Source organism: Humulus lupulus, chromosome 4 (assembly GCF_963169125.1).
Source record: "Humulus lupulus chromosome 4, drHumLupu1.1, whole genome shotgun sequence".
Classification (NCBI taxonomy): Eukaryota; Viridiplantae; Streptophyta; class Magnoliopsida; order Rosales; family Cannabaceae; genus Humulus; species Humulus lupulus.
The window spans coordinates 117,474,494-117,496,749 of record NC_084796.1 but is presented as its reverse complement, the minus strand read 5'-3'; the positions used below and the strand labels follow the sequence as shown (position 1 = coordinate 117,496,749).

The 22,256-nt window shown below is 37.1% G+C and overlaps 2 protein-coding genes across 2 annotated transcripts; both read left to right on the top strand.

Moving 5' to 3' along the window:
* The first annotated feature begins 9,284 nt into the window (after window positions 1-9,284).
* Window positions 9,285-14,705, top strand: LOC133832503 (homogentisate phytyltransferase 1, chloroplastic-like). Its single transcript, XM_062262840.1, has 12 exons — window positions 9,285-9,434; window positions 12,241-12,308; window positions 12,491-12,495; window positions 12,619-12,674; window positions 12,768-12,794; window positions 12,974-13,117; window positions 13,263-13,400; window positions 13,534-13,617; window positions 13,701-13,775; window positions 13,997-14,080; window positions 14,188-14,277; window positions 14,436-14,705. Exons 1-12 carry the CDS (start codon window positions 9,285-9,287, stop codon window positions 14,703-14,705), a joined length of 1,191 nt encoding a protein of 396 aa, XP_062118824.1.
* Window positions 14,706-15,914: 1,209 nt separating this feature from the next.
* LOC133832502 (uncharacterized) lies at window positions 15,915-19,464 on the top strand. Its single transcript, XM_062262839.1, has 6 exons — window positions 15,915-16,013; window positions 16,832-17,027; window positions 17,116-17,225; window positions 18,496-18,603; window positions 18,833-18,897; window positions 19,207-19,464. Exons 1-5 carry the CDS (start codon window positions 15,915-15,917, stop codon window positions 18,881-18,883), a joined length of 564 nt encoding a protein of 187 aa, XP_062118823.1. The 3' UTR covers window positions 18,884-18,897; window positions 19,207-19,464.
* Window positions 19,465-22,256: the final 2,792 nt, after the last annotated feature.

Genomic DNA, 22,256 nt, shown 5'->3' with positions numbered 1-22,256 from the left:
TTATCATCGGGTTCCCAAGTTGCCTCTTCGATCCTGTGGTTTTACCACTACACTTTTACCAAGGGTATGGACTTGTTGTTCGACACTTTTTCCTTTCGATCCAACATCGCCACTAGCTTCTCCTCATAGCAGAGCTTTGGATCCACACTTAATTCCTCATAGATGAGTACATGATTGAGGTCATCGATATATTTTCTCAGCATGGATACATGAAACATATCATGTATTAGAGATAAGGAAGGTGGCAACGCTAAATGGTATGCCACTTCCCCGATTTTTCTAGTATCTTGAAAGGTCCGATATGCTGCAGGCTTAGCTTTCCCTTTCTATCGAAACACATAGCCCCTTGAGCGGTGCTACTTTCAACAACACCTTATCTCTTTCTTCAAAATCCAATGACCTTCTTCTTCGGTCTGCGTACTTGCGTTGTCGATTAACCGAAGTTTGGAACGGTTGCCATATCATTCTAATATCTCCGATAAGTTGATCGACCTCATTAGATCCCAAAATTTTTCTTTCTTTGACTTTATGCCAATGGATTGGGAATCGACATTTCCTCTCGTAGAGTACCTCGTATGGTGCCATCTTGATCGAATCATGGTAGCTATTTTTTTACGTGAATTCTATTGATGGGAGCTTTCCATTCCATGTCCCTTGGAAGTCAAGCACGCACGCTCTCAACGTATCCTCTAGGGTTTGGATGTTCCGCTCACTTTTTCCATCCGTTTGGGGGTGAAATGAAATTTTAAACTTCAGTTAGATCCCAGTCCCTTTTGCATTTCCTTCCAGAATGTAGATGTGAAACGTCTGTCATGGTCAAACACTATTAATATTGGCACTCCATGCAATCTCATTATTTATGAGATATATAACCGCGTCAACTTGTCAGCGGAATCCATTTTATTTATTGGTAAGAAATGGGATGGCTTGGACAGTCAGTCAACAATGACCCAGATCATATCTTGCCCCTTTGGAGTGGTTGGTAAACCTACAATGAAATCCATTGTCACCATTTCCCATTTCCACTCAGGAATTTCTAAAGCTTGCAACAACCCAGCTGTTGTTGGTGTTATGCTTTTTTCTGTTAGTAGGACAAACAATGCGCCACGTATTCCACTACCTCCATCTTAATCCTTGACCACCAGAAGTACTTCTTCAAATCCCTGTACATCTTTGTGGTGCCCAGGTGCATGGCATAAGGGGCATTGTGTGCCTCGTAAAAGATTTATCTCTCAATCTCATCATCATCTAGAACAAAAATCCTGTCGTTAAACCCTAACACCGCGTCATCGGAGATTTGGAATCGTGGCTGCACTTCCTTCAACTTCTCATACACCATTCTCTGTATCCATGGATCGAAAAGTAGCCCTCCTTGAATTTCCTCCATGATGGTTGGATGTACGAGAGATTCGCCAGTTTACCAACTACTATCTCTAAATCCAATATGAAGATGTCGATTTGTATTTCATGTGGAGTTTCTCACACCAACATTACGTAGGCCATCAGTTGCCAGCTCAAGGCATCTGCCACCTTATTGGCCTTTCCCGGATGATATAGGACATTACAATCATAATCGTTGAACAACTTGAGCCACCATCACTGCCTCATGTTCAACTCCTTCTGAGTGAAGAAATATTTTAGGCTCTTGTGATGAGTGTAAATATCACAATGAACTCCATAAAGGTAATGTCTCTAGATCTTTAATGTGAACACCACCGTAGCCAACTCTAAATCGCGTGTCTAGTAATCCTTCTCATAATTCTTCAGTTGTCGAGATGCATAAGCGATCACTTTCTTGTGCTGCATCAACACTGCACCCAGTCCTTGACCTAACACGTCACTGTAAATTGCGTATCCCTTTATTCCTTTGGAGCCATAGTTAGCATTGGGGTGGTGGTTAACCATTTTTTATCTCCTGAAAGCTATTCTCACATTTCTCGGCTCATTCGAATTTAGCGTTCTTACGTGTAAGAGCAGTCATAGGCGTGGCTAAATTGGAAAAGCCCTCAACAAACTGTCTATAATATCGTGCCAATCCGAGAACACTTCTTACTTCTTGAGTATTCTTTGGTGATTTCGACTGACTCACTGCCTCAATCTTTGCGGGATCCACTCATATTCCTTCTCAGGACACTACGTGGCCTAGGAAACCCACCTCTTTTAGCCAAAATTCACATTTCTAAAATTTGGCAGAGTTTCAGCTCTTTCAATCGCTGAAGAACCACTTCTAGATGTGCAACACGCTCTTCCCTGTTCCTTGAGTATATTAGGATATCATCTATAAAAAATGATAACAAACTTATCCATAAACTCGTTGGCACACGGTTCATAAGGTCCATAAAGGCAGCAGGCGCATTTGTGAGTCCAAAGGACATTGCTACGAACTCATAGTAACCATAACGAGTTCGAAACACTGTTTTTAGTATGTACAACTCTTTCACCTTGAGTTGATGGTACCTTGATTGCAAATCTATCTTCGAAAATACTGATGCCCCTTGTAACTGATCGAACAGGTTGTTGATTCTCGATAGTGGGTATCGATTCTTGATTGTCACCTTATTCTACTTTCGATAATCGATGCACATTCTCATTGAGTCATCCTTCTTTTTCCCAAACAAGACCGAGGCTCGCCACAGAGAATGGCTTGGTCTGATGAACTTCTTATCAACCAACTCTTGAAGTTGCATCTGTAGCTCGTTGAGTTCTACAAGTGGCATTCGATATAGAGCTAAAGCACCCTGGATAACCAAGGCCGTTACACTGTGTGATTATAAAGGTGCAAAATTTCCTAATCAAGTCATATAGTTGAAAACGTGACCCTAAATTCATAATCAGGTCAGGGTTAAAAGATTTTGGTCATAAATAGGAAATTTCTCATTAAAATAAACGTTTAATACGTGGGATCCCAAAACAGGTTTTAAAGGACAGTTTACAAAATTTCAAAGTTTATGTACAATCACAAGCCACTCCAATGGAAAAATAGGCACTTTAGGTTCTTCTGTCCCTGTACCATCCCTCGACCATGGCGGCCGAGCAGCTGGCCATGTACATTCTGCCCCAGAGCTCTCTAACTCAGGTCTGGTCTGTTAGGAGTATGTCCTAAAAGCATGTAAAAGACATTTATTATTTCGATGCATAAATAAATACAATGGTCTATTTTGTTATATTTAGATTATTAAATTATTGTTTGAATAATTTTGTAAATATCAGAAAAATTCCATATTCATTATTGAGGATGTGATCTTGTATTAGTACGAGAGAATTAAGATCACATGAATGAATACAAATAGTCAACAACAACAAATTGAAGTTATGGAATTCTTTAATTGGGGTTGTAAGTACGGTTTGCTGAGTATCATGTTGATACAAATAATCTAGATTCAGATTATTGATGTGGTAAGACATCTCGGTAAATGTGCTTTATATAATATGATTATATATGACATGGACCAATATGAATAAAAGTATTTATCCAAAAACCATTTAATAATAAAGATTTGTAATTCATATCATAACTGATGATCATTTATAGATCAACCTAAATCCTAAGTATTCATGAACTCCTGTTCATGTTTATTAAATCTTTTGATTCATTCGTTAAGGTCTCTTCATAGAATAAGGCTAATGACTTTCGTTTTGGAGATTTAATATCATGGATGGCTGGGAACATGTATCAACAATACGGAATCTAATCTTTCCTAACGGATCGTATATTAGTTCCCTTAAGGGTTAATTTTGGAACTGAATGATTTTTAGCTCAAATCTATAATTAGATTATAGATTAATTATTCACTAGTGAATTAATGATACTTAAGGAATAAGAAGTAAATTAGAAAGGTAAAATGGTAATTCTTCCATTCTAATTTATGAACTAATTAATTAGAGGGTTAAACTATTGTAAGATGGTTATATCAATGGACAACTTAAAATAAGATTTCTATAAAAGTATATCTATAACATACAGAGTTCAATTCTGAATTTATAGTGGAGAAATATCAGAATTAATAAATTAACTATTATAATTAAAGAGTTTAATTATTTAGTTTCAATTTATTGGAGCTTAATGTTATAGGTCCATGGTCCCCGAAATAGCTCAAACAAACACTGACAAAGATAAATACAAAAATGGGCAAAATGACTTATTTGATAAGTAAAATATTTTTCTATGCACTAAACACAATTATTGTATAATTATGTGTAATTAATTATTTGATTTAACAAAAATATAATTAATTTTGAATTAATTTATTTTGGGATTTTTGGTATTTAAATAATAAGAAAAATTGGGAAAAATCACATGCCTTCCTTGGCATGTGGTACACGTGTAGCACAGTGCACAATCACTGTGTTACACACACAAGAAGCTTCTAGAAGTTTCTTTGTTGCACAATTTTAGTTATTTAAATATTAAATATATAATGAGATATTGTAATATGATTAAAATATTATTATTTAAACAAAATCTGATAACTGATTAATTATTTTTTAAATTGTTTTAAATAACTAATATTTTATTTTTAATATATTGGATATATTAAATATAAGAGATCAGTTTTTCAAAGCGATACTTTTTCAGTGATACAAAATAGATCGTGAAATCTCTCTGAGAAAAATAGAACAGTGATACAAGCATAGGTCATTGTTCTTCAAAACTTAGGTCCAAACTTTATCAGATCTCATGTGTTGAGAATATCTGATAAATAGATTTTGCCTATTGTTTTGTATAGCGAGCCCACACTCGTTCTTTGTGTGTTGAGAACATTTTGGAAGATCCTGGTGTGAGATCTCAAGGATTTTTGCCGTACAAAAAGATAGCAGCAAGGAAGGACTTGAGGTAATTTTCTATTCATCTCTTTGATTCAATATATATATGTATGTATGTGAAGAAGTAGATCTAGAAATCTTGTGGGGTTAAGTTAACAATTTTGATTGTTGTTCCGCTGCGTATAATCTCTGATTTGATCTATAAAAACCAACATGGTCTACCTTGCCCTTGCCTTTACTTGCACCACGTAGCACCCGTGAGCCAAGGCCCAGCAAGAAAACCATAATGCATAACATAAACGATACAAACAAACAAATAATCCACAAGGCTGTTATCCAGGTAATCAGCATGCCATAACAATCATTTACTTAGAGAGGTCTGTAGAGTCCAAGAACTTTACTTAGCTAATTATTTAGTAGTATTATAGTATGTATAGTATTATCTTTGTAACTGTGGATTTTTGGTTCAGACCGGGAATTATTTGGACACTCATAGTAGTACTTATAAATTTTCTAAGTTTAACCTATAGTTTAAGAATATTAATTTTAACCTAAGGTTTGATTAATATGACTGATATTAAGGATAATATTTATTATATTATAAGGTTTAGATAACAACCAATAGGATTTTAAGCACATGTTATGTATGGATGATTAAGGATTAAGTATTTTTGAGGATTAAATTTAATAAGGGTAAAGTTTGAATGCTATAAGGTCAGTCAACAGCTTTGAATACGTTGAGGGCTTAGTCAAGGCTGTTTACTCCATTCAAATTTAGCTAAAAATGTGTAATTTCGTGTTTAAATAATCAGCGTGTGCCGATATATCGCAGCACGTAGATACGGAAAACACGAGACGATGCACGACAGCCTCGGGCATACTGGCCCAGGCGATATATCGCCTACAGGGGGCGATATATCGCCTCCTTCAGTATATTTTGAAACATTTTGAAATCGTTTTCCTTTTAGCCATTCAACCTCTTGATAAGTCCAGCATCTTTTTGAACGAGTCTTCAGCCTCTGCTGAACGATAATTCAAATTATTTTCACCTAAAAAGCTATTATTTTTATTCAAGTAAAATCAAGATCCTTTCATTCCTAAACTCTATAAATAGGACCTAGTACCTAGCCATTATTCATCTTTTGCTCTAAGTTCAAAGGCTGCAAGTGCTAAGTGAGTGTGAGAGTGTAAACACCTGGGTTGGGGAATCATAAGCTTGATCATCATAAGCTTATCAAACACTTTGGGAAGTAAGGTTTTATAGTATTTCGGTTTGAGGTGTAGATTGGTCTTACAAGTCTTCAAGGTAACCCAAAACTCTAGTTCAATTCTGTACTTTTCTTTTAAGTCCTCATAGTCTTCTACTCAGCCTCTAACCTTAATTTTTATTTTGGTTAGGAAATCTAAGCTCTTGAGTAAAAAGGTTTTGGTAAGTATGTTTCTCAATGGTTTAGTCCTTCCATTCCTTTCATTTCTTTTTCTTCAAATCTACTCACTCTGTTAATACATGGTTTTAGGAGTGTTCCAAAAGTCCCAACGCTGTCCTCTTATCCCGGTAACTTTGGTAAGGAAAATAGGATAGAAATGCATATGTTATATGTTCTATATGTTATCTTATGTTTCTTATGTTATGATAAGTGTTATGATATGTATGTTTGTAGGCTTGGGCATATGACCCATATGACTAACAAGACCCCAAATAGATTATGGGCATATGACCTACTTAGCTAGTAGGACCCCACTAATCTCATGGGCATATGACTTGTTTAGTCTATGGGACCCCAAGTAATAATGGCCATTATAGTATGTGTATGTAATAAGTGTTATGTTATGTCTTTATGATTATTATGAAATTTTATGTACATGATGTATGTGTTAGATTTTCCTTGCTGGGCATTAGGCTCATTCCTTTTTGTTTTATGTGCAGGAAAATAGCTTTAGTGGCGGTAAGGTTCGTGGATGCTTGGGATTGTGTATCGGTGATGGACGGATTCAAGGAGTCGAGAGTTCGATTTCGAGGATGTAGTCATTTATATATGGTCTTTATATGTATTTTCCGCACTTACTATGTAATCCCTTTATTTTATAAATCATGTTATGTTTTGTTTTTCAAACAATGGGATCCCATATCCTTCTTGGTATTTATGTAAGTAACTCTTATTTCTATAAGTTTTCTAATAAAATTATGGTATTTTCGCAAATGTAAGTTTTAGTAAGAATTTGTATGTATAGTTTCGTTAATGGTCCAAGAGTCTAGAATAGTTGGGTCATTTCAAGGTCAAACAATTATTCATAAACCAATCATCCCAGTATTAAACAAGTTATAATCATCAGAAAACAATAATAGCATATCAATATTCATCATACAATATTCAGGGTCGGCGCCCTTAGGCCGCACCCTCTATTTAACCCACTGTCTCCGGCTCACTTAGGCCGAGCCCAGTGATTATTAAGCTGTCCTCAGCTACCAATCGCCGAGCCGCGTCTTGTGTGCAAATATCAATATCGGAACTCTTAGGTTGTTTATTTCATGCTCTCATGGCATATCATAATCATACAACAATTGCATTCAAATATAGGGAGCCCTTAGTCCCAAAAATCACACACGGGTGCAATTTTCTTACCTTTAGTTCCGCATGCTTTGGTTAAAAGAGACGACCCTCGAGCACGATCCCATTCTTAGCCCTAGCGTACACCTAGTCACAACTATAAAATATAACCTTCATTAAAATTCAATTTCGTAACCCAACTTCGGAACGAACCCTAAGCTCTCGGGAAGCCCAATTCCACCAAACGGGGTGGTGGAATCGACCCCTGAGTCCCCAAGAAAAAACCCTAAAAGAATTCCCAAAAACCAAGTTCTAGAGATAGGGTAGTGCTACAACACTACAAGAGGGGCGCTACAGAGCTACAGTCAGAAACCCAACCCCCCAAGAACACAGCCCAGTGCTGTTGCACTCCCAGCCTAGTGCTACAGCGCTGCAACTCGAACATGCAAAAATTCTGGGTTTTTCTCATCGAACTTCCCCGAGCCAAAGCTCCAAAAACCCACTCCAAACCTCAACTAAACTCAAAATTGAACCTACAACTCACTATATCTCATAAAAACCACCTAACAACATCAAAAACTTAGGTAATAGCATCATCAAACATAGAAAAGCAAAATTGAGCATGAAGCTCAAGAACTTCATCTGAAACCAGAAAACCTAGATAATCAAGATCAGAAATTGCTACCTCAGCTGACTGAATCTGACCTTAGGTTGCTTTTAATGCCCTTCCAAACTTTAGTTCCTCCAATCCCCAAGCTTAAGTCCTTAAATTCCCATCCAAAATCCAAATTCAGAGATCAACCTCAACAAAACTCAGCAAACTCAGACAAAACTTTAAACCTTACCTTAATTTGGAAGCTCATTCCAGCTGAACTCCTTAGCTACTCCAAGGATCAAAGTCCCAAGACCTAGCCCATACTTTCTCTGAGTTCTTAGCTTCAAAATCCACAAGAGAAGGTGAGAGAGAGAACAAATCGTGAGGGAGAGAGAGAGGCGAGTTGACTGATCTGTTTTCCTTCTTTTTCCTTCACAGCTTCTACCACTTCTACCACTTTCCACTAAAGTCTAAATGAATAGAGTATATCGGTTATCCCCCTTACTAATCAAAAGGCCATTTTAACCTCCCAACTAAAACTAAACCTTTTCATCAATCCAAGGATATTTTTGTCATTTGCTCCCAATTCTCGCTAATTCCTCGAGTGTCCCTATTATTTATCACTTAAATCCCATCATCCAATTAATCACCAATCATTTTCCCCAATGTCTAATAATCTCCAATATATCTCTCAAATTCCCATAAATACCCCCAGGCTCCCCCGAGCCGGGTATAAACCCCCGCCGTGACCATTTCGCTAAACTGCTCACTAGGATCGTCTCAAGCCATATGCTGCAAATATATCCACAAAATAATGTGGTCTCAACAATTAACCACAAATAATCACATTTATGCCATCAACGGGCCAAAATTACAAATATGCCCTTATAAGCTAAACAAGGCCCACATGCTTATTAATACCCATAAACACACATTTCATACATCCATATAATCATATAAGCATGCTTATCACATAATCATGCATTTAATCATTTAAGTCACACATAAACAAATTATGCCCTCTCGACACACTAATCAAGTCCTTTAAGCCTTATTAGTGATTTTGGGTCGTTACAAGAGATTTCAAAATCAGTGCAGTTCTCGGATCAACTCTATCTCGAATACGACTTCCCGTTCAGGTGGTATCCAAGGAAGGTCCTTGGGAAATTTTCATACCACCGGTATATTGGCCAGTTCTAGCTTTGTTTCCTTGTTCTTATACACAATGCTGGCTAAATTCGTGATACAACCACCATTCAACATTTTTCTTGCCTTTATTGTAGAAACCACGGCGAATTTCTTTTACATGGTTGTGAAAGGCGAATGGTTCTTCTCTTGGTGGGTTGAAGACTACTCTCCTTCGTTTACAGTTTAAAATGGCCCCATATTTGGTTAGCCAGTCCACTGCAAATATGATGTCGTATTCATGTAGATCCAAAATTAACAGATCGATTGTCAGTTCGCGACCTTCTACCCAGACTGGTACAGCTCTAACCCAGACCGTACCAGCATGTCCTCTCCGGAAGGTAAGGATACCCCATAAACATTAGACATAGGCTCAGGCATTCATCTATTTTCTCAACAAAAGAAGCAACAATAAATGAATGCGATGCAATAGTACCCATTAATAAATATGATAAGGTTTGGGCGATAGGAATCTGACCTGACACCATCTCTGATGGTCCAACTTCCTTGTTGCCATGGGTGAGTGTGAATACATGCGGCGGGGCTCTTATTTTCTTCTATTGACCATTCCCATTTTGTGAGTCGAGGTTCCTATAGTCTCAAGCATAGTGGCCCGGTTTGCCACAACTATAACACCCTTGTAGATTACACTCTCCCTGATGATGAAGGTTGCACCTGTTGCAGGTTGGCCATGGTTCATAACCTTGCCTAGGCTACTTGTTGGAGTTCAAGATTCAGTTAGGAAAGCCTATTTTTTGCTTGTTATTGCCACCATTTGCTAACTTCAAGCCACCTTGATTACTCTATCTCCTGAGTTCTGGGTAAACCTATGAGTAAATCTCCTTCCTAGTCTATTTCAACTAAACTTAAATTGTCCCAAGTTGTTAATATTATTCTTTCTTTCTTCTAGTTTCAGTCCATTCTAGACCATGACTCTTGGCGAATATCTTGTTCTATCGCTTCAACCTATGACCCAGGCCAGTCTTCCCAGTGTCTATGGAAACTTTACTATGTCTCCCCTAAGTCCTTTCATAAATTTCCATATCTTGATTGCTTCAATACTTACTAGATCTCATGCGAATCTAGCTAACTGATCAAACTTCCTCACATACTTCAGGACATTCAGTGATCCTTGCATTAGATTAGCAAACTAACAAACTTTGTGTTTGATTATTGCTTTATTATAATACTTAGAATTGAACAAAGTTAAGAATTCTGTCCATTACATCTCCACCATGCACAACGTTTCTTTACTGCATCCCAACAAATTCTAGCATCTTATCTAAGCATATAGTCTGCGTATGTCACTTTCTCCTGCTCGGTGATTTCAATGAAGACAAAAACCTTATCCAACATATTAATCCATTCTTCATCTACCAATGAGTTAGTATTCCCCTTAGAAGTTGGAGGATTATGCTTGCCAAAGCTCCCTGAGATAGGCTTCACACGAGCAGCGACATGCACCACGACTAGTGCGTTTAGTTGCCGAACTTCTTATGGTGTCTCCTGGTCTTATTCTTCAACCGTAGGTTAACTAGGTGTTGACAGTGAGAACTCGTCAACTAAGTTGAGTTGGAAATAATTATCAAGTAAAGATCGTCAATAAAAAAGCTGTAGAAATTTAAGTAATAACTCAAGAACAATGACAGAACAACAATGCAGAAATCAATCTTTCATTCACTCTCAAGCACTTGCTACAGTAAATTTTCCAACCCCCTCCCATGTGGAATTGGGGTTCATTATATAGTGGGCTCTAATGGCCCTGGGTACATGGTGGTCCAGGGGACCAGATGGTACACGAGTACACTATCAGGAGAGTGGTATCAGGCGTAGTGGTGTCGGCTCTGGTACACCGTCAGAGTCCATGGGAGCACCTCAGCTTTTGTACCCGGACCTGACTCCACTACTTGTCTTGTACGGGTGTCAGAGACGTGGTGGGGGTGTAACCACTCCTTGTACTATTCCAACCCGCCACTACTTGTCGGGTACCGGTGTCAGGCCTGTCCCATGATCCTTGTAGGCACGTACGTACCCCTTTAGATGTACCTTGTTCGTATTCTTTTTGTCTCTTGCGGGCCACCTTAAACCCTGGCATCATGCGCACGTAGCCTTACACCTAAAGGTTGCTGGGCCTTGCTTGGCAGAGGCTAGGCGATGACACGTCTTGCGCCTGGGCACGGGCCGCACTCGCGAGATGCAGGGACATGGGGCCTTGCGTGGCCGAGGCTGGGCGACGACACATCTTGCGCCTGGGCACGGGCCGCACTCGCGAGACGCAGGGACACGAGGCCTCGCGTGGCCGAGGCTGGGCGATGACGGGCATACGCCTGGGAACGGGCCGCACTTGCGAGGTGTTGGGACACGGGGCCTCGCATGGCTGAGACTGAGCATGAGGCGGGTCTTGCACGACCGAGGGTGGCCTCGCGTGGCCGAGGATGGCCTCACAAGGGCGAGGCGCGACGCTGAGACGGGCCTCGCGCGGGCGAGGCGTGATGCTGAGACGGGCCTCGGCCTCGCGTGGTCGAGGCTGGGCGACGACGGGCATGCGCCTGGGCACGGGCCGCACTTGCGAGGCGCTGGGACACGGGGCCTTGCGTGGTCGAGACTGAGCACGGGGCGGGTCTTGCACGGCCGAGGGTGCACTACAACAATTTTTAGTATATATTACATTAAAAGATAACATTTATTTAAAAGTGCTATTGATAGATGATTAAAAAAAAACACAGAACAAATATTTTGGTGCCATATGAAATATACCCAGGCGCCAAATGAAAAAATTGGGTCTAATTTCTCTCAGCCATAATTTAATCCCTAAACCTAAGATACCCAAACAATTTCTCTCAGCCTCCATTGCCGCCTCTCTGCCTCTCTTTCTTGCACTCTGTATTCTCCTCCATTCACACTCTCTCACACACTTATCCTCTCTCACTCTCATCTCGTCTCATCTATCTCTACCTCACGACGTCGGTATGAGCTTCCGGAGCACACAACGGCTGTTTTGCAGGCTGTACATCACGCCGACTTTATGAAGTTCTTCAACTTACCACGACTCGTATTCTCCTCTGCTTACGTCTTTTTAAGGTACGATACCATTACTTTCTTTTTCATCATATTTTACTGTATTTTAGTAATGTATTATTAATACAGCAGTTGGTATTGATTGCTCTCCGGGCAAGAGAACAACTGAGAAAGTTCCTGTTTGCAACTTCCATGAGGTACTTTCATTTGATTTGCTGGGTTTTCGTTTCTTCTGGATTTGGCTTTGTTGTATTGCTAAAAATGAAAGCTTTGGGACTTTATTTATATTTGGGGGAGATTGAAAATTTGAAACTGTTTGCTCAGATAGTTATTTCAGAGTGTTTACTACATAATTTAATGTTGGGTATTGGGTTATTAGGATTGGTAACTCTGTTTCTTTCATTGTTAGTTTGGTTGTGATTTAGTTGAGAAGATTATATTTCAAACAATTTGGTCCCGAGTTCTGATGGTGGGAGTTTTGTCTTTTCTTGACTGATTTTGCTTCAGGCATATCTGATATTACTATAGCCATATCTGTTTCAAGCATTCCTTTTCAAGGTTCTGTTAGGTCTCTCTCTCAGTCCCTTTTCAACGGTATTTCTTTTAGGAGAATAAAAGATTGATTGAATTTCTTAACTTGACATTGCTTTTGGTAGAATGTCATTATCTTCCTTGTGGCTGCTGTATTTGATAATACAGATTGTTGGCTGATGTGAATTTTACTATATTTAGTAATGTATTCTAATTTATGAAAAAAGAGGGTTGGTTTCATTCACCTGGGTTTTCATGTCTGGTCTGGTTATATCGTAAAGGCTATAAATTTGTATGTAATTGTGATATTAACTGTATATTTGGGTCACAGAAAAACGTAATTCATCAATTTTCTGAAAAAATTGATTCTTGTATTGATAATCGCCTTGTTTGTTCTTGTTATGTCTATAGGATGAAGATCTTATCTTTTTCACCCTCAGAACCTCATGAACAGCTGCAAGACAATAATCATGTTGTATAATCATGTTGCAGGTCAACGCTGTGGAGATAGAAAGGCTGATGGATGGATCCTTCCACTGTCTTTGAACATTGAAATCAGGTAATGTTCTCGTCCTACCAGTTCATTGAAGCATTGCATTGAAACATCTATATCCTACCAGAGACCAAATAAAAGATTCCTGGTTAATACTGCTGATGGACAACCTCTTGAATCGGAGCCAAAAAATGTTTTGAACTCCGTTAAAGATTCCTTGGATGCGTTCTATAGGTTTTCTCGGCCACATACAGTCATAGGCACGGTAGGTTATTTAAATTTAGCGGGGCAGTCCCAGAATAGTCATTATATTAATCTCATTCATTTAAACTTCAATTTATTGATAATATTGTTTCCTATCAATTTTTGGAGACTCATCCTATTTTTTCTGGAAGCAGGCATTGAGCATAGTCTCAGTTTCCCTACTTGCAGTCGAGAAGCTTACAGACTTTTCACCATTATTTTTTGCTGGGATGTTGGAGGTGAAGCTTAAAATACTTTGAACTGCTTTTTTTTAATTCACACCATGAATTTCATTCTTATGAATTTGATCTTTTCAATTTAGGCTGTTGCAGCCGCCCTCTTAATGAACATTTACATTGTTGGTTTGAATCAGTTGTATGATATTGATATAGACAAGGTAGCTCTTAGCTCTTACTGTCTTACATTCTCTTAATTTTGAATGAAGAAAATGCACATATTTTATTCTTACATTTGAGCATAAGGTCACTACACCAGTTCCTAGTTCTTTGCCTTAATATTTTTTTTTCTTCTAGAGAGACTATCTACAATTCTACATGGTTACATGGGATACATCAAGGATTGTCTAACTCTAGATATCTATGGCGTATTTCATCGCAGGTTAACAAGCCATATCTTCCGTTGGCGTCAGGGGAATATTCAATTCAAACTGGTGTCATGATTGTCGCATCCTTTTCTGTTCTGGTTGGGAATTAGCTTTCTGTATTAATGTATTGTGCAAAATATTGTAAACTTATTATTGTGTATTTGCAGCCTATAATATTCTGACTACCTATCACTTTATTTTTCAGAGTTTTGGCCTTGGATGGGTTGTTGGATCATGGCCATTATTTTGGGTCCTATTCATCAGTTTTGCATTGGGAACTGCTTATTCAATCAATGTGAGTTTGTCTAATCTCAGAATTTTTCATATCCAATGCCTTATCAGCGGATATTTTGAAATATATACTTAGTTTTATGTCACCTAATGACAAAAGGTTAAGGTGGAAACTTTACAGAATCTGTTTCTCACTTGGTAGCTTAACACCTTTCATGTCAGGTGCCCCTTTTGAGATGGAAGAGATTTGCTTTAGTTGCAGCAATGTGCATTCTTGCAGTTCGAGCAGTGATTGTTCAACTAGCTTTTTTTCTTCACATACAGGTTATGTTATATCTATTCCTCTTGTTGCAAGCCAAGTTGAACTTTGGATGTCTCTTTCTACTCATACTATGCATGATCCAAACATTCTTATTTCTTGTGCCCAAAGCTGATTGTCTTTTAATAAAAATAAGTTTTCATTATGCCATTTATTGTATGGATATAAACTAAAAATAAGTTTTCATAAGTTTTCATTATGCCACAAAATGATATTTTGTTTTATTTATTTATCCTTACATGTGCATTGATTGTCATTTAATTGAGTTGTTTGCTGGTGAGTGGTGAGATATAGAGGAGCAGAAAATGGGGACATGTTATATCATATATGAATCCATTGATTCAAGCATTAGATCACTTACAATAGTAAAAAAAAAACTCAATGTTTGGATGTTTTTTTAACTGCTAACAATGCCGAGGATCCTGAATTTTGATACCAATTGATGTGGTAGGTGAGTTTGTCATACATTCATTTGATGTATCATATGAATGTTATAAATTCACCAACTGAAAATGTTGCAACTAATATGCTACATCGACTGATATTAAAATCTTGGAGTTAGAATTACTAGCATTATCTTTTTCCTCTTTTTTTTTTAATATAATTAATATAAATAGATATCTCATGAAATCTTTATTGGAACTTTAGAAATCTGAATTATAATAAACTTGTCATAGAAAAATGAACTTAAAACATTACCTTGCCAAAATAGCTTATGTTAAAATATTGTTTTCGAAATAATCTTCTCAATACACTTGACACCCTGAGAAGTATGTACGAGTGTTGTTGAGAAGATTACTTTGATAAGCATAAATCCTTGAAACATCCTTAAAATAGAAGCTAACTTGCAAATAGTTCTTTTGAAAATTATTTCACAAACTTTTTCATTAAATTTATCTTTACAAAGCATTTCCCTCAATAATAATACTATATTCATAATGTTTTTTTAGCATGATAAACTAGTTAAATTTTTATTGTTTCCAAAAATCATTAATTAGAGTGGTACTTCCCTCTAATTCTGTCTCTTAGATGTAATTTTAAATTGTCATTTTTCTTTTTCCCAATTTCATCACGTGGAAAAAATATTATGAAATGACAATGATAACTTTAAAGATCGAATTCTAATCTGTCATTTTGGCGCATTGGAAATTTGTGGATTTTGCAAATGCTTTATTAGGTTGAGCTGGGTTGTCAAGTTGTGGGCAATTTTTATATTTATTTTTGTTTTGATCAATAAATTAGATTAATAAATTCAAAATAGTTTAGTTTAACAAAATTGCAAAAATAATATTTTAAATAAAATTAATTATAGTCACTTGGCTAACTCAAGTGGTTGGGTGTGTGAGTTTGTGTGGGAGGAAAGGTTCAAATCCTACTGTAAGATGGCTAACTCAACGCCTGAAGAGATAGCAGCTATGCGTACATGTCTTGATGCCCAGATCACTTATGAATTGAATAGAGCTCAGATGCTGAAGAAACAGGTTTATTTTTTTTGATCTTTTACTTTTGCATTTTGAGAAATTTTAATGTTAACATTGAGATTCTTAATTTTTATGGCTCAGTAAGCATTGCATTAAGTTGGCCACCTACACGATGAAAGATAGTATGCCTAAGCTTAAGTTCTATTCTCAATACATTTTGAACGTTAAATTCATTAACTTTTGTTTTATTGACTTAGAGGGTAGCGTGGATTTTGTCATTTGTAGTGCTGCCAAAACGAAATGAACTATTTTATTTGTTTGGTACACCAACTGTATTAATAATTACTAGCACCACAGGATGTTAGCAATCTTAACTTTCGTTTTGATAAACAGGGAGCAGAAAGTACTTAAAAGAGAAAGAATACCCCATTATTATAGTTATAGGATATGTATACCTGAGACCTTTAGATCAGGAACCTATTTTCCAAACTCGCTTGTGGTTCCCTTTAGAGATGAAAGGAAAACCTTCAGCAATTTATAGGGAAATCTTTTTCATTGCTTTCTGTAGAGATGAGGCCTATGCAAGTTGGCTAGATGCCTCAACTGAAACAACTACCTTCCATAAGCTTTAACCCTCTTACTGATAGGAAAGCTGTGGCCCAAATCCTATATAGTAGTTTCGTTTATAGCTTAAAAAAATTATTAGTGTGACTTAGAGGACGGGGTGCCTACTGCTTCTTGTTGAGGTGCCTACTGCTTCTTGTAATTTATAGTAAATGATTTAGGTTGGGGTGCCTACTGCTTCTTGTAATTTATTTATTTATTGCTGAGTTATGAATAACCTATGCACTGTATTAGTGTGTTGGTATTATGCACAGTCTTCTAGAAGGATTTCAAAATCGTTGCTTATGATTGCTAGTAACATACATATACTTGAATCAGTGAGGCAGCAGTATAAAAAAACTCATGACTTGTTGTCTTCTCAGTATTCTTATGAGCTTCTTCTGCAATTTCTGCATAAGTCTCAATCTACCACTGTACTTGGTATTATCAATGAGCATATCAACTTTCAAGGTACACATTTCTTCTTTTATCGCTTATGTAAAAATGCTTCCTTTATTTTTATATGATGTGTAATGTATGCATGTGTACTGGTTTGCAGTTTCTCCTGGACAGCCCAACTTAATTTCTGATGATGCGGAGGCTGTTACATTGACTGGCAGCAGCCAGGATGCAGTCAGTCAGATTAATCAGAAGGAAATACATTGGGGGGTGAGTCAACAAAGTTATCTTGTTTCAATCGGGTTTGCTTTTTTCTGTTACCCCCTCTTTGTGCTCTGAGTATTTCACTTATGATCCATTGATTCATGTTGGTATGTTGAAGTTAAAATGGAATCTAAATGTCTTTTATTCATTCCTTTTTCATTTGTCTTTTGATCTTAGTATTTATCACATGTGTTTCCCTTTTTCATTTTCATTCAAAATTATTTAGGAATGATAAGCATCATTCTTCTTTTCTAAATTAATTATTTAAAACTTGGTCAACCTACAGAGAGTTATTTAGTAGCCTAAAAGAGGTTTTTTTTTGCTTTCTATATGACAGTTTCCCATATATGTTTGTTAGTAATAGGAAATTTAAGTAGTTGCCATATTTTTATAGTTGCTGGAAGACTCTTTGGAAGAACGCTTGGAAAAGACTGGGGGTTTGCTTTCTGATTCTGAAAAGGCAGAAGGAGAAACTAAAGAGTCGGAGTGGGAGGAAAATAAGGTACAAAAATGTTTGGTTATTTCTTTTACTATCCATATCTGTGTAACCTCTGTTTAGACTGTGTTTGTGACTGTCTAGTTATAGGATATTTATCTGGCATCCACTCTTGTGATGCTTAATATTAACTCGTGTGTTCAGAAAAGATCAGCAGAAGGAGGAAAGCAGGGCTCATCAGTTAAAAAGCTGAAAAAAAACAAGGCAACGGGAGCAACAGGGAAAGCCACTCATCCTGAGACAAACATTGTAACTGTGGCACCAAGAGTCAAACCAGAGCTTCCTTTGCCTACAATGTATTCTCTCGCTTTCTCCCTCTTTCTCTTATGTAATTTATACATCTTTCTATCTATGTATTTTTGACCTAGGATGTGCCTATTATTAGAAATTCCACATATTTAATTGGGGGTAATGTAGCATAGAATCCATGCAGGGCTTCAAATTATTTTGATGAGTAAATCCTTTTATGATGGAATATGTTGTTTCCAGTTTTAATTCTCTCTGCCAATCGAAGTCTTTCAGAGGGATTTAGTCTTAGTGTTTGCATACCTATGATGTTTATTCTAGCAAAAAAAGGGAAATCTACCACTGTTTTGTAATGTTAACTTTTGATATAGGTTATTTGATTAATCTTTTATTTTGTTGCTTCAGTTCAGTCGAGGTTGAGCAGTCTATACTTGATCACAGTAGATTTTGTAACAAGAAAATAGGTTGATGATATTTAACTTTCATCATCAAATTCTGAGGTTTGTGTTTTTCTCCAATTAATTATTCTTTTAGATTGAACATGTCTATACTCGTCACATGCTCAGAGACATATCTTGCCATGAAAAGAATCTGGACTTGAGGCTGGATCTGTGCACCAAAAGAACTGTAACTACTTTTACTGTAAGTTTTCTTTGTTTAATTACAGATGCACCTATATCTATAGAATTTATAACATTTAAATTCTTTTCTTTCTTTGTTTAAGATATATTTATTGTTAAATCTTATTTGTGTATATCCTAAAACTAAAAAGTAAACAAAGGAACAAAAAAGATCTAAACTTGTATAGAAATATCTGGTTTATCACTTCATAATGATGCTGATTTCGGCTAAATTCTTCATGTTATTACAGGATGATGACTTGGAAAGCCTCAAATTTTTGATAAATTATGCTAGATGTTAGGCACCCAATAAAAGGTAAAAAAAAAAATGAATAAATGAAGTTGTGGGTAGTGTAAAAGATTTTCTTGAAGGTGAGTTATATTTTGTGGTTAAAGAGTGTCAGTGGTCTCTTGAATACACCATTAATCTGTTCGTGGGTCTTTGTATTGCTGATGCACACTAGTATGTTGAATAACTAGAATGAATCTTTATTGATACTAAAACCAGATTACAAGGGGTTCCAAGACTTATTGACCTTGGATTCTATTTCTTATGAGAATAGTTTCATTCTTGTTAGCATGCAGTTTTATATTTGTTGCTTATCTTTCTCTATTTATTTTTCAGAGAGTTTGAACAAGTTCCCTCGAAGGACTAGTACACCATCTGGGGTTCACAGTCAAGCACAACAAGCTAAAGAACAGCTACAACATCAGCAACAGTAGTAGCAACAATAGCATCATCCAAACTATAGTTTGAAGTAAAAAATGTTCAAGATTATAAAACTTTATTATGTTAAGCTTTCAAATTTAAGTTAGAACTAAGATCTCATGAAGTAGACACATTCATGGATTAAATTAGTTATTGTTTAATGTAATACTTATGGTTTATCAATCTATTGAAAATTACATTTTATGATTAATTTTGATTTTGTTTATCAAAATACAATAATGAAAATCTTTTAATTAAAAAAAACCATATAAGTATACTTATCAAAAAATAATTTAAAATATATTATCCACACTAAAGTAACAATTTTATTACTATATGTTATGATTTAAAAACATATTATAAGCGTAAAAAATCCTTATGGTTTATATAATATAACAAACTAAAAATGTTATCAAAATAATCAAATGTAACAGTTGAAAAGTGTTATGAAAAAAGTATAAGATTAAACTTCAAATTTATAACCAAAAACTCTATCTAAATGTTATTATTTGAATATTATAGCAACTAAAAATGTGTTATTGAATAGTTTAAGATAACACCGAACATAACATTCAAATACTGTTATAGAAAAGACTGGACTTTTAATAACAGAGGCTATGTTAGCATTTTTAGAAGCGTTATCAATAGTCCCGGTTAGTAGTTTTTAAGTGTTATGAATACTATTTTTTCTTGTAGTGGTGGCCTCGCGTGGCCGAGGATGGCCTCGCGGGGGAGAGGCGCGACGCCGAGACGAGCCTCGCGCGGGCGAGGCGTGACGCTGAGACAGGCCTCGGCCTCGCGTGGCCGAGGCTGGGCGACGACGGGCATGCGCCTGGGCACGGGCCGCACTTGCGAGGCGTTGGGACACGGGGCCTCGCGTGGTCGAGGCTGAGCACGAGGCGGGTCTTGTATGGCTGAGGGTGGCCTCGCGTGGCCGAGGTGTGATGCTGAGGGTGGCCTCGCGTGGGCGTGCCGAGAGCGAAGCGAGGCCTCACGTTTGGACATGGTCGAGCAAGGCAGGGCCTCGCGCTTAGGCGCGTCTTGGATCTTTTGTGGGCGCGGAATATTGAGCATCCACACTAGGGTTCAGCTGGACATTACCGGGTACTAACTGAAGCCGTTGAAGTGGTCCTTCGATCATTTGTGTTTAACGAGTTTCTGCGTCCTCTTGTCTTTTTTGACGTTGTTCAGTTTGAACCACTTGACCTTCCATCATTTGACGCATTTTTGCAATTTGTTCCACAACTCCTGAGGCTTGGGTCAGTACATGAGCTTGCTCTGTCACAGGTTGTTCAGCTTGAGGCCTAAGTCCAATTCTCGCTAATCCTACAACTTGGGTGATTGGAGCCAATAAAATCTATAGAAGAATACAACTCATATTAAATAGGCAGTATTTTCAGGACTAACTCAAGCAATAATAGAATCTACGATGAGTTACTTCAGACAAACCTATTCACAACAGTATACTCCTATTATCATGACAACATTTGGTTCAAGACCAATGCGAAATGTAACTGCTTACAAAACAAACTATGCACAATATCACACTAAACACATTCATTAACATTCAAACACAATACACTTTCATTTAGTTGGTCTTAACTATACACCTAAAAAATATCAGCCTAGCTCAATTTGTTCATAAACGAAAGAAATTTACATAGTTAACCTAACTATGGGTTTAGGGTCTCCTCCTTGGTGTACCCTAAGCATTGCTATCTTAAAAATAATATCAATGTATTGTGTCCTAGCTGCTATATCAAACTAGTATCTCCATGACAGAGTCTCCATCATTGTCTTCCTTAGGATCCTCCTCAATGTACTTCTCGATATCTTCCACAACATCACGATACCCTTTGTTGTGGACTGTGGCCTATGCTGTGACTTGAGTTGTGGCTCGAGCATTACTCCATGAGACCCTCCACCTAACAATCACACAAACGTGACCTCAAGAGAATTGGTCCAAACTCTAATTATTTTGAGGCCCTGAACTCCGACCACTTCCTAATAGGGGGTCTTAGGTGTCTTAGAGTTTACCATGAAAATGCATCATCTCGTAAACATAGAATAGCCAACTCAATCCTATACACCATGGGTGTTCCTAAGTCATGAAAGACTAGTGCCCAAGAGTACGTCAAAGACCAAACGTCGTGCTTGTCCCTCTCTCCTCTAGTGAAAATTAGGAATCTCAGAGCCATGAAAGATTGATACATCCAGATCCTCGGTTAAAGGTCATATACTATCGAGGGATCTGTAACTACTGGGTTTACTACAATTCTAACCTACAATTTATTGAATTTAGGTAAGAAAAAGAAAATTGTAACTTAACTTAAAAAGACAATACTTATAGTAAGTGTCGGTCTATCGTTGCGAATGTACAAGTGGGTTTGTCTATAGAACCAGTTTAGCTCGGTGCTCTGATACCACTTGTAATGACCAAAATAATTTACAAGACTAATAATAATTTTAACCTTGAAAAGACTCCAAAATCCGAATAATTGTTTTTTTTTTTAAATAATAATGCTTTAGTTTGGAAGTATGGACATACTTAAAAAGTGATTACAACATTATAAAGTTCTAAACATTCAAAATATATAACCCAAGATATGTTCTATAAAAGTAAGACATATTTTTCAAAAGTGTAGATTTCCCACGGTCGGGCCACATGTACATTTACATAACGCAGACTCCAGCGCTCCCTTCTCTGCCTTTCCTTTTAGCTTATCTACAACTTGAAACAACTAGGTAAGCAAAAAATTCTTAGTAAGAACAACCCAACACAAATAACATCAATAAAGACAACCAAACCTTAACCATTATAACAACGTTCAGAAATCTAGCCAGAATTAGGATTCCGGTATAACCATGTCCTAAACATAAAATTTAAGAATGCGTAAGCGTCCTGACAAACTTGTGGTCATGCCCAATAACCAAAATTCAAAATCGAATCAGCACGTAGAAAATTC

Excerpts from the sequence above, each read along its gene's own strand:
- LOC133832503 (XM_062262840.1), top strand. The coding sequence starts at position 9,285 with ATGGCCCCATATTTGGTTAGCCAGTCCACTGCAAATATGATGTCGTAT. Across the intron at positions 12,675-12,767 it reads GCATTCCTTTTCAAGGTTCT|AATGTCATTATCTTCCTTGT; the intron begins GTTAGGTCTCTC and ends TGCTTTTGGTAG. Across the intron at positions 12,795-12,973 it reads TTATCTTCCTTGTGGCTGCT|AAAAACGTAATTCATCAATT; the intron begins GTATTTGATAAT and ends TTTGGGTCACAG.
- LOC133832502 (XM_062262839.1), top strand. The coding sequence starts at position 15,915 with ATGGCTAACTCAACGCCTGAAGAGATAGCAGCTATGCGTACATGTCTT. Across the intron at positions 16,014-16,831 it reads CTCAGATGCTGAAGAAACAG|TCTTCTAGAAGGATTTCAAA; the intron begins GTTTATTTTTTT and ends TATTATGCACAG. Across the intron at positions 18,604-18,832 it reads GAACTGTAACTACTTTTACT|GATGATGACTTGGAAAGCCT; the intron begins GTAAGTTTTCTT and ends ATGTTATTACAG.